The 16,525-nt window shown below is 43.1% G+C and overlaps 1 protein-coding gene across 1 annotated transcript in view; it reads left to right on the top strand.

Moving 5' to 3' along the window:
• Positions 1-16,525, top strand: part of TFCP2L1 (transcription factor CP2 like 1) — a 40,486-nt gene that overhangs the window by 10,626 nt on the left and 13,335 nt on the right. Inside the window, exons 3-7 of the mRNA XM_081885873.1 lie at positions 9,647-9,723; positions 12,017-12,122; positions 12,676-12,782; positions 13,794-13,946; positions 14,271-14,381. Coding sequence (XP_081741999.1) covers positions 9,647-9,723; positions 12,017-12,122; positions 12,676-12,782; positions 13,794-13,946; positions 14,271-14,381 — 554 coding nt within the window. The remainder of the gene's footprint in view (positions 1-9,646; positions 9,724-12,016; positions 12,123-12,675; positions 12,783-13,793; positions 13,947-14,270; positions 14,382-16,525) is intronic.

Here is a 16,525-nt window from a genome sequence, read left to right as displayed (position 1 = left end):
CTGGCAGTTGCCAAAACCACATGTGTGACACTCTGGTCAGTGCATGCAGCAAGCTCCGAGAACATTACGTGAAAGAGAACGGAATAGAAGTGTAGAGGTCAGGTCTTTAAACACCAGATTAATATTTCTGTGAAGCTGAGAGTTGACATATAGCCAACAAAGTATATATGGTTCTGATGAGCAGTTCTTCTCTGTTGTCCTTTGAAATGTGGTACTTGACTTCTGGTAACACCTTAGTGGTCTGCTCCAGTAAGATTGAAGACCAGCTCAATGCTGAGTGGTGAAAATATTGGCTTAGAAGGGCAACAGGGACCAACCTCTTCCAGGATCTGCTGAGGCACTCACCATTATTCTCCCTTTATCTACCCTGCAAATGAGTTGGGCACTGTCATTACACAGATACTTATTTCTAGTTGGTCAGGGTTTTGTTTTGGGTGGTTTTTTTTAATGTTTGAAGGAATAATGAAGTTGTGTATGTTGTGAGTTGGTTCTCATCATTCCTACCCCTCTCACACCAATGGCACAGGCCTGTCATGTGTTACTGTGTTGACATGGGAGCCACTTTCCCATGATCAGCCACCCTGGCAAGTCTCTGCAGAGAGGAATTTTATGGGTTCGATGAGTGATGCGGATCCTTCCCACACCACTTTGTGTCCCTCTGTCATTTTGTCCAACTCTCAATGTTTCCTCTTGACAGATGTTACTAGCATTAGATGTAAAAACAAGGAAGCAGCTCGGAGGCTGTTCCAGTAATGTATGAATTAGTCCTACCTAAAGCATTTCAGTTTTCTTTTTTCCTTTTAATAAGGTCTATCTGAATTGCAGATATTTTAGAAAATGTGGTTGCAAAAAATGGGAATAATGTGGTGAATAGATATACCTAAGTTGTGAGCCAGTGTTGCTCTGGGTTTTGTGCATGCAGGAAGCTTACAGTACTTGGTACCGAAAAAATTCTCTTTAAATCATTATTTTTAAGTGCATGACCTTAGTTATTTTATCCTACACCTCCAGCTCTATATCAGCAGCAAAAGTAATAACTTATCTCACAGCACACAATGTGGTCAGAGAATATACAGCTTTCCAAGCTTCATATAATTTCAGAAATGGACCTGTAACAAAGCACCGGGGGGGGGGATTGTGCCTTCTTGTATAATCAGTTCCTGTATCCTTATTGTGCAGTTTTCTCTGTAATGTGTTTTTTTAAAAAAGGTTTGTTTTTGAACACAGTTCACTGTATGCTACCAAAAGTAGTTCTAATTACTACTGATGAAGTGATTTAAAGTCCTGTTCTGGAATGGGATATGTTCCATGATGAGATGTGATTATGTGTAGGAGACATGGTGATGGGAAAGACAGACAGTGGCTACTAAGTGCTATGGTGATTGCTCAAGTAAATGTTCTTCATTAGGAATGTTACACAATTGGTATCTTAAATAATGTATTACTTTAAAAGAGCTGCTGCTATGGTGTTTGTATTTTTAATTTTGCTAAAGGCTCCCTTTTGCATTCTTAGTTTCTTGATCTAGGAAGACTTTAAATTTGAGAACCCATAAGTTTTGTTTGGCCAGTGATTCCATTTCCTCACAACACAACATAGCAAGCGTGGTTACCTTTTAGTTCTAGGTATTTAGTTATAGGGGGAGGATCCTGCCATCAACCAGGGGAATCCCGTGATCGACTGGTAGATCGCGATCGATCTGGACTAAACTATATAAACTGGACAGCCCTGGACTAAACTATAAAAATAATGGATCTAGAGCAACATAAGATACCAAAAACCCTCCATCCCTTTCTTACATCTGTGGAAACAGAGCTTACCTATGATGGTGACTTTTGGGGGGTCCCTTGTAAAATTCAGGGACGCGGGTGGCGCTGTGGGTTAAAGCCTCAGCGCCTAGGACTTGCTGATCGAAAGGTTGGCGGTTCGAATCCCCGCGGCGGGGTGCGCTCCCGTCTTTCGGTCCCAGCGCCTGCCAACCTAGCAGTTCGAAAGCACCCTCGGGTGCAAGTAGATAAATAGGGACCGCTTACTAGCGGGAAGGTAAACGGCGTTCCGTGTGCTGCACTGGCTCGCCAGATGCAGCTTGTCACGCTGGCCACGTGACCCAGAAGTGTCTCCGGACAGCGCTGGCTCCCGGCCTATAGAGTGAGATGAGCGCACAACCCTAGAGTCTGTCAAGACTGGCCCGTACGGGCAGGGGTACCTTTACCTTTACCTTTTACCTTGTAAAACTCATGAGGATTCATAAAGATCTGTGGTTGCCTTGTTTTTACCATAGCAGTAGTGAAGACGCTGAGTCTGAGAATTCTGTGGAGGCAGATGTAATTGGTGGCAACTGAAGGGATAAAAATCATGCCAGTTCAAGAGGACCCACTTAATCATACTGGATCTTTTTTAAAAAAACAAAATCCAGCAAATCCCCATATTAACACAGCAATGGAAACCCAGCCCCACCGAAGCCCGTGGGCCCTAGTGTACCCTTTACAGATATAGCTGCATCCCTCTATTTTCCTCTAGAAAGGGACAAGATGCTTCAGATGCAATCAGCAGACAATATTCTCAGCAGACATGAATCTGTGCAGGCTGTTGCTAGAAAGAATGCAAGACAACTTCCCTTTCCCCGCGAGTCCTTCATGCGTATACCAGATGACCTGGCAGAGGGTCTAGACAACCACAAATAATGATGGGATTCCTAATCATAGGGTAATAGTTTGGATCCTAGGAAGGATAAACAGGTGGGTGCCATCGTAAGTGCAATACCTCAGCTATGCAATGTGTTTGAACACAAAGGAGTGATGGTGATGGGACTACAATGGTTGCTCTTTTCTATGTGAAAATAACTGGTTTCAAGCATTTCAGAGAGAAAAAGCAGCAAAGAGTGCAAAATAGTGTGGGAGTAGAACAGTTTGGTTCTCCTGAGCCGAAATAGACTTCTAAAAAGCCCTTTTGAATAGTAGAATTCACTAATTCACCCTTCCTTACTGAAAAGAGCCAGAGAAGCAACAAAAGTTGGCCAACTTTGGCAACCAAGGAAAAAATTATGGTTACTAGGAACCCTGGCCACCTCCTCATGTCACTGCAGTGTGAGCTCCCTGCTCCCCCTTACCAGCACATAGCTTGGACCTGGAATTGATGTTTGTATTGGTTTGGCCTCTGCATATTCAAGATGTGCTGGTTGCCACCTGACAACATGGCAGCTCTTGAGCTACCTCCAGCTCTTGAGGTTGAGAGGGAGGGGTAAGGGGCTGCCGTGCAACTATTAGGACAATCCCAACCCATCTCTGCAAGTTCTAAGATTGAGAGGAAGGCCGGGGCTCAGCACACTTGCCAGAGGGCAGAAGCATGCTTGCCATGAGCAAAAAATGTAAAATACAGACACTTTAATCAGAAGGACAGATCTTTCAAATATTTGATTTGTTACCTTTCTGTCACCCCCCCCAAACTGTTGGCAGGCAGGCATCTCTTTTGTCCTAAATGGAGTGCTGTTACATTTATATGGCTTAAATTGCAGGAGGAAAATAGTCTTATTAAATACAAAGAGCCCATAAACCACCTTCTAAAGACAGGTGGAGTTGCTGTGCATCATACAACCCAGGAACATTGTGAACTTGGCTTGTTTTTACTACCTTTCTTTTATTGTGGAGCAGCACTGTATACATTATACTCAGCTTTCTTAGAAGCATTATGTAAATGCCTGTTGCTTCAGGGGTGTCCTCCTCTGATCTTGTCCTAGTCCTAAAATATTTAGTATAAATGCCGTATTTTTCGCCCCATAGGACTCACCTAGGTTTTTTTTTGGGGGGGGAAATAAAGAAAAAAATTATTTCCCCCCCCCCCACAGGCGCGGGGCTGGCGCGAGCTTCCGCCGACCCCAGCCCTGAGAACAGCCTGCTATCCGCAAGCCTAGGGAGCCTGGCGCGCCCCAGGCTTTGGAATGCAGGCAGCTCTGCGCAGCCCTCGGGAGCCTGGCACGAAGTCGTGCCGGACTCCGAAGGGCTGCGCTGAGCTGCGCGAAGCCTGGGACTGCAGGCAGCTCTGTGCAGCCCTCGGGAGACCGGCGTGAAGTCGCGCCGGGCTCCCAAGGGTTGCGCAGAGCTTCCTGAAGATTGGAGAGCGAGAGGGGTCGGTGCGCACCGACCCCTCTCGCTCTCCAGGCTTCAGCGAAAGCCTGCATTCGCCCCATAGGACACCTCTTTATGTCATATTTTTTTAGCCTCTAATAATGTAGTCAATAAAAGCATTGCTTGCAAGAATGCAGTGCCTCAAGCTGCCAAAGTATTAAGAATAAAACATCATTAACTGTCATATTGGCCCCAAGCCCCATACACAGAAACACTGTGTAGCTGAATTGAAAGAGGAATGTAACATTTCATTGTTGGGTTGATTCAGTTAATGTGCATTGGTCACATCAAGGGAGTCTTTTCATAGATAAGAGACCAGTTTAGCTCTAACATGCCTTCCCTTGATTATCACTTCATCAGGTCTGTTTAACCTGTCCTTTGACACTCCTTAGTTGCAGTGGAAAGGTAAACTGAGACTGGTGGTTGAGTCTAAAACTACACTGGCCAGTTTTAGAGGTGGCACCTTTTAAGCTACAAATGTACATAAGATGTTCTTTTAACAAAGCTGTAATGGGACTACCTTGTCTAATGGGGATAAAGGTAAAGGTAAAGGGACCCCTGACCATTAGGCCCAGTCGTGACCAATTCTGGGGTTGCAGCACTCATCTCGCTTTATTGGCTGAGGGAGCCGGCGTACAGCTTCCGGGTCATGTGGCCAGCATGACTAAGCCGCTTCTGGCGAACCAGAGCAGTGCACGGAAACGCCGTTTACCTTCCCACTGGAGTGGTATCTATTTATCTATTTGCACTTAGATGTGCTTTTGAACTGCTAGGTGGGCAGGAGCTGGGACTGAGCAACGGGAGCTCACCCCGTCACAGGGATTCGAACCGCCGACCTTCTGATTGGCAAGCCCTAGGCTCTGGTTTAACCCACAGCGCCACCCGCGTCCCTCTAATGGGGATAGGTGGCAGCAAATTGTATTCTATGCCTCAATAAAGTCTTCCTTTGTTGCCACAGTTCTTTCTGTGTTAAAATTTCAATTGGGTAACCGCCTAAAATTTGTCAAAGGATTGCCCACTCATAGGACAGGGGTTGCCAACCTTTTTTGATCAGCAGTCACATTTTGAACTTTGGTAAAGTGTTGTGGGCACCAAACACAAAATGGCTGCTGTGGAGGCATAACACAAAATTAGAGAGTACCATCATTGCTGTTTCCCCACAGAGAGTACAGTAATTGTTGTTTCCCCACTTCAGTCTCAATTAAAGGAAGTCAGCTATGTCCTGGTGGTCCTGATTGTGGAGGTCACACATGATCTCGCACTCTCTCTCTCTCTCTCTCTCTCTCTCTCACACACACACACACACACACAGTCTCGAACATATTGACCACAGGTCACAGACACACAGGATATCTCTGTCTCTGACCCACACCCTTCTCCCCTTCTCCCTCTCACAGACCATGCATACATACATACATACATACATACATACATACATACATACATAATCTCCCACTTCTCCCCCTCTGGAAACACACACATCACATGGCCATCTTTCCTTCTCTCTCTTAAATGTATCTTTACCTCTCTCACAAACAGGCATCTGCAGGAATATTTCCCGGGGGGGGGGGGTAAAGTAAAACACTGAAAGGGTGGGGCAGGCTAATTTATCACTTATTTTTTTAGAAGAATGGTATCTGTACGTTTTGCCTCATATCTCAGGTTCTAAAAATGCTAGAAACTTCTTTTAAAAAAATGAAAGCTGAGAATCTGTGGTTTATGGCTCATCTCAGGGACACCAAAGAAGGCCTTTGTGGGTGCAGGGTTGGAGACCCTTGACTTAGGCTGGTACTGGTTAGGAGGAAGTTTACACCCAACACACACACTCACTGTTACTAACCATATCCACAAATGAAATCCTCCTATTCAATATTTGTAAATTTAGAACATTTTTATCCTGCCTTTCCATTCTGGAATTTGAGATGGCATATATGAGTTTCCTAGGTAGTTTGCCACTGAAACACTGATTGCAACCAGAGCTGCTTAACTTTAGAAGGTGTTATGTGCCTTCAGACCAGGCCATGACCAGCACTAATAATACTGCAGATCCAAGAAGATATGTCATATAGTATTTGAAAAACCAAATGGCACTGTTCTTCTCTTCCTCTCCCCATGTTCGTAAAAACATAGCATTTAATGGTGCTCCAGATTCTGTCACCTCCTTCTGCCTAATAGTAGGGCCAATCATGAGACTAAGTTACAGCTTCCTGCTGCTTGCAAATTACTACATTCCCCCTGCCTCTCTCTTTTGCACAAAGTTCCATTTTATTCCTGAGCTGCTTGTCCAGCCACAGCTAATGTCATAATTTCCATGGTTGCAATCCTCTGTAGAACTTTAAGGCTATCAGAATAAATATTGTCCCTGGAGTGAGTTCCAGAAAAGTAGCATTCTTCTTTTCTCTGCAGGAGGGAGATATAACGGCCATTTCATTTTACTTTGGAGAGTCCAACCCCACCTGTGGTCAAACCAGAACTTAAAACTGATCACTATTTTAGATTGTCTTGTTACACATTGATCTGCATTCTTGTGCAAGGTTGGGAGGTGGCTGCAGGAGGAACTTGAAAAACCAGCTCCTGTGGCTCTGCTCCCTGATTTTATTGTATTTATCATTTTGCTCTTGTTCTTGATATTTGTTTACTAAACAATGTTTTTTTGCATTCAGAACTAAATTACCGTATTTTTCGCCCTATAGGGCGCACCGGCCCATAGGGCGCACCCAGTTTTCGGGGGGGGGGGGGAATCAAGGGAAAAAATATGACCCCCCCCCGCAGCTCTGGGAGCAGCGGACAGGCTGCACGCAGCCTGTGCGCTACTCCAAGACCTTCTCCCTGCTTTTGTGGGAGGTGGCAGAATTCCCCCACCTCCCGCAAAAGCCCACAGGAGGGAGAAGAGACTGACTGACCAACCTCAAAGCTAGGTCGGGGAGCAGCGCTTAGGCATCACGCGCCTTCCGGCTGCCCCCCCAGCTTGTGGGGCTGGCGGTGGGGGAAAGCGCTGCTTTCCCCCACCGCCAGCCTCAAAGAGCAGACTCTCCTGGCTTCAGCAAAAGCAACGCGAAGCCTCTGGAGCGCAGGCTTCGGAGGCTTCGCGTTGTTATCCCTGAAGCCAAGGAGCCTGCATTCGCCCCACAGGACGCACACACATTTCCCCTTCATTTTTGGAGGGGGGAAAGTGCATCCTATAGGGCAAAAAATACGGTATATCACCAATCAGGGGTGGGTGGGTGTAAAGGACCCCTGGATGGTTAAGTCCAGCCAAAGGTGACTGTGGGGTTGCGGTGCTCATCTCGCTTTCAGGCGGAGGGAGCCGGCGTTTGTCCACAGACAGCTTTCCAGCTCATGGGGCCAGCATGACTAAACTGCTTGTGGTGCAACGGAACACCGTGACAGAAACCAGAACGCACAGAAACGCCATTTACCTTCCTGACGCAGCGGTACCTATTTACATGGACTGGTGTACTTTCGAAGGTCGGCAGTTCGAATCCCTGCGACGGGGTGAGCTCCCATTGCTCTGTCCCAGCTCCTGCCAACCTAGCAGTTCCATGTGTTGTGGCTTCTGTCACGGTGTTCCGTTGCTCCAGAAGCGGTTTAGTCATGCTGGCCACATGACCTGGAAAGCTGCCTGTGGACAAATGCTGGCTCCCTTGGCCTGAAAGCGAGATGAGCACCACTCCCCATCATCGCCTTTGACTGGACTTACCCGTCCAGGGGTCCTTTACCGTTACCTTTTTAAATATATATAGAGAGAGAGACAGACAGACAGACAGACAGAGGTATGCTAATTGTTGTTGGCTGTTTTAACATATAAATGGTCTAAAAAGAGTAGCTTTGTGTTGAAAGTTGATGACTAGACCATTTACCTCATATTGATAAGTCTACTAAGCAGACACAGCTATGTTTCTAATAACATTTAGCAAGTCCAAAGCAGAACAGATCTGTACATCTGGAAATAATGCCTCAGATGTTCTTATTGAAAACTTGTATGTTAAAAGACTGTACTTATTGGGAGTGATTTTAAGAAGCCAGCCTGTCAGTCTTTGAGTTGGGATCCTATGGGAGTTAGTAAATAAACTTGGCTGCTGAGAGAACAGGAGGTAGACCCAATTCTACCATCACGGTTCTGTAAAGAACATATATTTCTAAGGCTTTGTGCATCCATTGAATTAGGCCAGTCATTTAGGATGCTGCCTCGGTTCTTGGTGGGCATCATCTGTTCTGAGCAATCAGCAGTTAATTTCCTGGTTGCTAAGGATGCTGACAGTGCAGTTAACAATGTATTGTGTTATGAGTTGTGGGAGCCACAGTTTGTGGGGGGCAGATACCCCTAAATTTCTGAGTCTAATAAGTGTTAGAATTTACTCAGTGCTTGGGAGTGTTGAAATTGGCTGCCAGACACTGGATTCAGTAAAATGTTAAAATGCAGGCCAGACCAGCTTCCCATGTTCAGGAAATCACTTGGGAGATCAGCCCTTAACCAACAACAAAGGGAAGGCAATGGGCCATTTGGAAGGCTAGAGAGAGGGGACTCTGTCAGATGGCCCTTGGGGAGTAGCCCCTCCTCTAGCTCTGTTAGTTAGCAGGACAAAGGCCAGAGTTTGAAGGAGAGCATTTTTTTAGGGTTGCAGTCTGTTAAACGCAGCAAGCTGGAAGCTGAGAAAGAGGGCCATGGCTGGCATCTGTTTGAATCCAAAGCCGCTGTGGCTATAGCAGAAGCAAAACCCTTTTGGGGTGTTAATGCTGTGAATGCTTTCATCATAGGCTCAGGTTATCTATATGTATAAATAAACCATATATCCTAAAATCACCACAGTCTGCTGTGCCTCATTTCCAAAGGAAACACAAACCCTGGGTAAGCGCCTGAAACCCCTGGAATCTCTCACTACTCAGAGATTGGGGCACCATGTGTTTACTCAGAAGTCACTCTGGTCATAGATGCTATGTTAGTTTGTTTAGGATTGTAGACTGAGAGCAGCAGCAGAAGCTGCCTGTCTATACAGCTGTTCACAAACAACTAGAGGGAAAGATCCAGAGCTTAGATATTCAGTCAAGACTGTGACAGCACTCTTCCACAGTGCATCCCGATGCTAAAAGGAGATGCCAGCCAACAAAAAAACAAAAAAACAAAAAAACAAACAAAACCAGGTCTATGGTCTATGGTTCAGAACCTACTGCTTGAAGATGCCTTTCTGCCAGAAGCAGACATGCTAATTAGACCATAAATATGCTTTAGGTCCCCCATACATGACAAGTTTATAGAAAGTGCCAAGGAATTTGAAGACACTTTGTTCTTTAAATTTCCAAATGGATAATCTGGCCAAGGGCTCAGTCTTCCTCTCTTAAGAGGTTACAATAATGCCTGACCATTTCCTGGGAGAAACTTGCTATATTGCAAAAAGAAGAAAAAATCACCCTTCCCAACCAAGCATGATTGATGCCAGTGCAACTGTCTATTTCTCTTCTTGCTGCAACATGCTTAACCTGCAACATGCTTAAACACCTTGGAAATGTTTCCTTGAACTCCTAGGTCAGTCTTATGAAATCCGTCTACTTGAGAATAGGAAATTGGGAGAGTTTCAAGATTTAAACACAAAATATGTAAAGGTAAGGAGATTTTCTTCCTGCTGCTACATACAGGCACACTCTAATAAGATGGTCATACCATTGGAAGAGAATTGACTAGGGAGAGGGCAGGACTTCAGGGTGGAGTGGGGTGGGCTTTCTGATCTGAATTCCTTTCGATTCAAGGAGGAGTTGGCAGTTTGGGTTCTGGAGCCCAGTATATGCCAGTGGATTTCTGTTTTTCCTGTCTTCTTTGAATAATTTTTACATCTGTTATTCATAAAAGACCAAATAGTACATTTACCTCACCAATCCCCAACGTGTTTTTAAGAGTTCTGGGGTCTATTCTAGGGTGTTATTTTATTTTTTTAGTATACAGCATTTTTCTGGCCTGGCCTTTTAGGCCTCAATGCTGACTTCAGGGTCCAGCATTCCTCAGAGCTTCACATTGCAGAGAAACATTGGCAACAATGGACAAATTGTATCTTGGGGGATCATGTCTATTTTCATGGTTTTTTTTGTTGGTGAAATGCCCCAATGAGTATTTAAGGGCACATGGCATTCCTGAGTACATAACTTGAAAACCACCGATATAGACCTCTTCCCCCGACCTCCCATTCAGATGACTTGGATACAGAATAGACCCTTAATGCTTGCTCACATGCTACATGTCGTACTCCCACAGTTACATATCTTGCTTTTCTTTAATTCTTATTCCAGCCATGGAAGGGAGGGGAATTGTTGTTGTTGGGAAGCATAACAAGAAGGAAGGTTTATCCTTTCTCTCCTTAGATGCAACTCACCAAATATCCTCCCCAACAGCTACAGGGCTTAGTAAAAAGCCAGAGAGAGAGAGAGAGAGAGAGAGAGAGAGAGAGAGAGAGAGAGAGAGCGCGCCCATGGACACCCCAGAAGATTGGGGGTAGTCACACCTGCATGTTGCAATCCCAATAAAAAATCTCCCCCTCCACGGATAAAGTAAAGCAAGACATGTATCTGTATGCTACACATAAAGTGAAACATATAGTTTGACCCATATTTGGGAGATGTATTATCTTTTGTTTGATTTAAAGAGAAATGGAAAAGGTATTTAATAACTTTCTGCATGTAAATACATGACTTGTCAAGGGTGCTTAGCTATCTGTCCTTTCACCACTGCTGCTGCCACCACTCATGATCCTTATCTACAAGGTGTGGCCTTTGACAGCAGCATCCAGTGCCTACTCCTTTCCTGCTTGTATGTGGCAATAGATGTAGTGAGTGGGGGGTCAATACAGCACAGCCTTAAACCAGTCATTTTATGAATAATTTACTAACTTGACATTTCTCCTTGGCTTAAAAACCCAGTCTTTGGGCTCAAGTATATAGCATGTGAACAAGCATTTAGCAAAATATTGTGGAATCCCACTTTGCGCAAAGTAAGCTGCAATAAGCGTCACAGATCCCACTGTAGAATCCACATAAGGAATCTCTTACCCTGGTCCATCTTTCATGCCATAGGCACAGCTCACAAAATGCAACTGGATCCCGAGATGCGTGGGAGGAGGGAAGACCATCAATGCAAATAGGTCATTGGATGAATAGTTTTGAGTCTCACACCCATTCCTTCATGGGTTCTTCATTTGGATGCAGATGCTCTACTGTCTAATTTGCCCCCTTCAACAAATGTTCCAATGAAATGGCTTTGCTTTAAAGAAAGGGGCCATTTGCAACATCTGATATTCGTACTGCATATTGCAAAAGCAGGTTGTTTTGTTGTTGTTTTTTGTTTAGATTTGGGTTCCCACCCCTCAACATCCAGCATACGCATCTGTAATTTTATTACAGTTATTTGAAATAATCTAATCCTTTTGTTTTTAGGTTTTCAAGTTGTATGTTCAAAATATTTCAAATCTCCTTCCTGGATAGTGTCACCAAAACAAGACTCCTGTAAATGGGATGTAAGGTCTAGCCAAATGGCACTGGTACCCCACAGAATAAATGCTCTGTGCCTTTGGCCATATTTACAGCTTGATCCTGGTGACTGGCCACTGGTGTATTTTCAACAGAAGGATAAAAACATCCCCCAGGTGTCAATTACAGCATGAAATTTGGCCAAGCTGGCTGATATAGTAGCAGCAAAGTTGCTATCTATAGGATTGTCTTTAGACACAAAATCTTTCAGTTTCTCATTATTCTTCCTAGTCTGTTTGGTGTATATGGTGATGGGTGACCTTTGTAGAGAGCTACATCACCTTGCTTTTTTTTTTTTTGTTCAAAGCGGAGCTTGTCTGCATTAAAAAAAATGTACCTGAATCACTTCATTAACTTCAGCCCTCTTCTTCTCTCTCAACAGAGCATCATTCGTGTGGTTTTCCATGATCGCCGTCTGCAGTACACGGAGCACCAGCAGCTCGAAGGCTGGAGGTGGAGTCGGCCAGGAGATCGCATCCTTGACATAGGTGAGAACTTTTCATTATGTTGTCCTTTGAGGTGTTTCCTGAAGTAATCTACAAGATATTTCTTCAAGGCACTATCACGTGGTAAAACTGCAAGCTTTAAATCAAGTCATGCTCCTCCTCATGGAATCAGAGCATCCTGTATTTTTTTACGGTATATTTTCTACTGCCCCCAGCATGTAGGTATGTATTTCATTGTTTGCATTGTAAATATATTTATACCCCACTTTTTTTTGTTGAAAACTAATTTACACTTAAAACCAAAACAGAGCACTGCATAATCAATAAAATTACAACAACATAAAACACTGTTGTTAAAAAGCCATTTTAAATGATATCATGCCTAAGCATTCATTTTGGTTCTTAATATGAGAACACTATTTAGAAATGGCATTACAGTTGCAGTCACAGCAAGATAGGGGGATTGATTCTCATGCAAAATGGTGTTTATTATGTTTCTTTCTGACTTTTCGAATGCATCTGGTGATTATATTGCAATGTTGTTTCTGCTCTTCAATTTTAATTTTTTTAAAATTTTAGGGGTTTTCTTCTACAGATATCCCACTGTCAGTCGGCATCCTAGATCCCAGAGCCAGCCCCACACAGCTGAATACAGTAGAATTTTTGTGGGATCCCTCTAAGAGAGCATCAGCATTCATTCAGGTAAGGAAATAACATTCTATTTTTTATTCCTTTTTTTTAAAAAAAAGAAAAACCACTTTCTCCTTTTAAAACCTTCTGGGACACATATTTCATTGAGTATATATAGAGAATTTCAAACCAGAATACAAATATGCCATAACGAAACATATCCAACATATTAAGGGGAGAAAGATCAAACCTTTTCAAGTAATAAGTGAAAACAAAACCTTTCTATCTCAGCTGGCTAGGCCAAAGCAAACTAGCAATATTTTGATGGTTGTTCAAGCAGGGTGCAGAAATCCTTTTACTTAACTTCATTGCCCAGTAGTAGTTCTGGATATTACTTATTAGGAATGTGTTCAGTCCAATAAGGCATCACTTTTCATCTGGCTGGCAGTGTTGCTTGTAATGGTGAAAGGTAGTTGTCTAGACTGATATCATCAATCTGCATGCAGCCGGTGCAAAAACCATTTTTGAAAATAAGTACCATCAACTGAACAAAGAAGTAAATAAAATCAGCTGGCAGTGCCAAATTACTAATATATTTTGCAAAAACTGTAAGAGATTCTTGGAATGAGAATATTGGTGCCAATGTAATCCTCAACATTGCTTTTTCTTTTATTATTTTTTAAAAAGAAAGTTGTTAAGGGGAAATTTGTGTTTGATAGAAAGGAGCTGGTGAGAGGAAGCATTCACTATAGCCTTTGCTGATTTCTTGATTATGGCAGCCTATGCATTAAACCTTTGAAACACCTTCTTTCTGTCAAAGAATTCTGGGGCCCTAAGTTACCCCTCACCAACCCACCATTTCCAGCACCCTTTAATAAACTACAGTGTCCAGAATTCTTTGCAGGTAGGGGGAGAGAATCTGCTTCAAATGTGGGTTAAAGGTATGGTGTGTCCACAGACTATAGATAATGGACAGGCTAGAAGTCTGCACTGCTCCTACTTGGGGCTTGTCAGCTCTTCTTTATAATAAAACCAAATGCTCTGTTCTGGGAACTTGAAGCCAAACCATTCCTTTTTCACTAGGTGCATTGTATTAGTACAGAATTTACTCCGAGGAAACATGGGGGAGAGAAAGGCGTACCCTTCCGGATACAAATGGACACCTTCAAACAGAACGAGAATGGCGAATACACAGACCACTTGCATTCTGCAAGCTGCCAGATCAAAGTCTTTAAGGTACAAGGGTTGTGGGATTTTCAGAACAGTTTTCACTTGGTTATGAAATTCACTTGGTGACCATGAGCAAATCGCTCTTCAGCCTTGCAGGCTTGTTATGAGGTTAAAACACTCAGTTTTCTAAAGGGAGCACAATACAATACAGTACAGATAAATAATACAAAGACTAGGCTGTTGGTCGTAATGATCAAATACTACTCAATGTGGATAGGATGTGTTCATTCATTAAATAATACAAATCTCAATGTCACTTTTGTTTGGATATCAAGGGAAATAGCTGCACTATCTGTTGGCTTAAAACTATTTATTCTGTGTGCTTTATAGCCTAAAGGAGCAGATAGGAAACAGAAAACAGACAGAGAAAAAATGGAGAAGAAAACTACTCAAGAAAGGGAGAAATATCAGCCATCCTATGATACAACCATTCTGACAGAGGTATGGTAGGTCTGTTGCTGCAATGCCAAATGGTACTCAGGTGTGAGACAGTGCTTCTCTCTCAAAGTTTAGAAGTTTGCAGTGTAAGGAGCAGTATTTATCTTTTCAGAAAAATAAATAAATATGTGATTGATTGTTTCAAAATTAGAAGCACTCAACCAGTGTTACTCAACCTGGCCTGTGTAGGTTTCCAGTGCAACCGTAAACATCTAATGAACCTTCCCTTATGTCATAGTCCAACAAAAGATCTGAAAATAGGTTTGTTGCTTTCAGGTCTCGTATTTTCAAATCTTGACACAACAGGCTAGCAGTGTTCATGAGATTACCAAAGATGTGAGGATCCATATTTGTTTAGGCTCAACTCACCAGGTTTTCGGAGTGAACACAAGAATCAGAACAAGTGCAGAGTGTTGAGAGACTTTCACTTTATGGGTTGGAACCAACATCTGTGTCTGAAAAGAGATACATACTTCAAGTAGTAGGGGCTCCCTTTGGTAGGATAGTTTTGAGAGTGGACTGTTTTTAGATTAAGTTTAGGAGGCTAGTTCATAACCTTTGACTGAGCACACAAGCTACAACATGGAGATAAGACTGTGTGAGCTAGTAAGCACATGCAAGATTGCAGCAATTCCCCCAGTTCTAAGTGCTGCCGTGATCATGGGTGCCAGAGCAGCCCCATGTAGCTGCTTGTGCAATTTTTTTATTTGTAAGATTTATGTCCTGCCCTGCCCTTAATTGTAAGTGATCTTGGGATGGGTCACATTCAGATAGAAAGAAAAAATAAATAAAATCTCAAATATGAATCATTTAATCTGTTTACGAAAACAATACAGGGTGGCTCAGTTTCTTGCTGCCCATATCCACAAAAACCTGAAGGGGAAAAAATGGGTATTTTAGCTGGTGCCAGTTCCTATGGAGCTGTATCTGTATGCTTGCAGACTTGGGTGAGCCTGAGGCTGATCCTGGCATTGCTCCTGCATGTTTTAACTGGCCATTTATCTAAACTGCCCTGGTGGGTGTTTTGCTTCTGTAACTTGCTGCAGGAGATGTTTTTGCAGTATTCTCTGTGAACTTTCAGCCTCTTGCATTCAGCAATGGACTTAAACTGTTGTGTGCCATTCTGCGAGGTAGGGAAAGATAGATGTATCTTTTCTCTCTCATCTACCTACCTTACCTGTCTAATTATTCTCATTGAAATAATGCACCATGTGGGCTGATCACATTGAAGAATCTAATTGTTGCTCAGAAGTACTTGGGAAGCAGCTGCACACTTTGGCATCCTGGCTAGGAGCATTAGTAGTGGCATAAAAGTCTTGATTCTGTGCATGGCAGCAGTTGCACACAACCAAAGCCAAGGCTGTACAAAACAGTCTAGTCTTGTGCATGATGTACTAACTAGGTATGGCCAGTCAATGTAGCAATTTCTAACCGTATGCTCAACAATGACATAAGCTTCCTCTGAGTCTCCTAGGAAGGTTAAGTACCATTTTGCTTGCTAGACTTCAGTGCATTTTGACATCTTAAAAGTTCACGCCATTGCAACACCAGATTAAATAGTAACTTTAGCCCACCCCTTCTTATTTGTTTTAAAGAGGAGCAGAAACAAATATGCTTCTTCTCATTCACAAAACCTTTTTTATTTGTATATGTTTTAGTCAGCTGCAATATAATGTGACCCACAGTTCATGAGACCTTTATATAGAAAGTGACCTATTTCTAAGGAGCTGCCAGATTAAGGTGACCTGCTGTTGACAGGAATGGCCTTTAGCACCTTGAAGCAGGAAATCATATGGCCCTTGTTACTAAAGAGTTAAATATTTGCTAATGTTTGTTTGCATTTGCTGAGGAGAGAAATCCTAGGGAATGTCATGGATTGCCTTACTATCATTGTAAACAGAAGACATATTGTGTAGAAGGTTCCTGGGCTCTTAACAGGTTATTTAGACAGACTTAATTCTGGTTGTAGGCCAGCAAAGAAAAAAACACTAGGGACAACATTTGTTTGTTTGGTTTGATAGCCTTGTGCCATCTTTCCTGTAAGACCCATACTGTGTGCTGCTTCCTTTGACATCATTCAACAGTTTGAGCTGTCAACAGTGAATCATGACAGATCATATTTGGTGCTATATTTGTACAAAATGCTA

Source organism: Podarcis melisellensis, assembly GCF_964234715.1.
Source record: "Podarcis melisellensis genome assembly, chromosome: 1".
Lineage (NCBI taxonomy): Eukaryota > Metazoa > Chordata > Lepidosauria > Squamata > Lacertidae > Podarcis > Podarcis melisellensis.
Note: the sequence above shows the minus strand (reverse complement) of the source record. Positions and strands in the feature narration are given on the sequence as shown.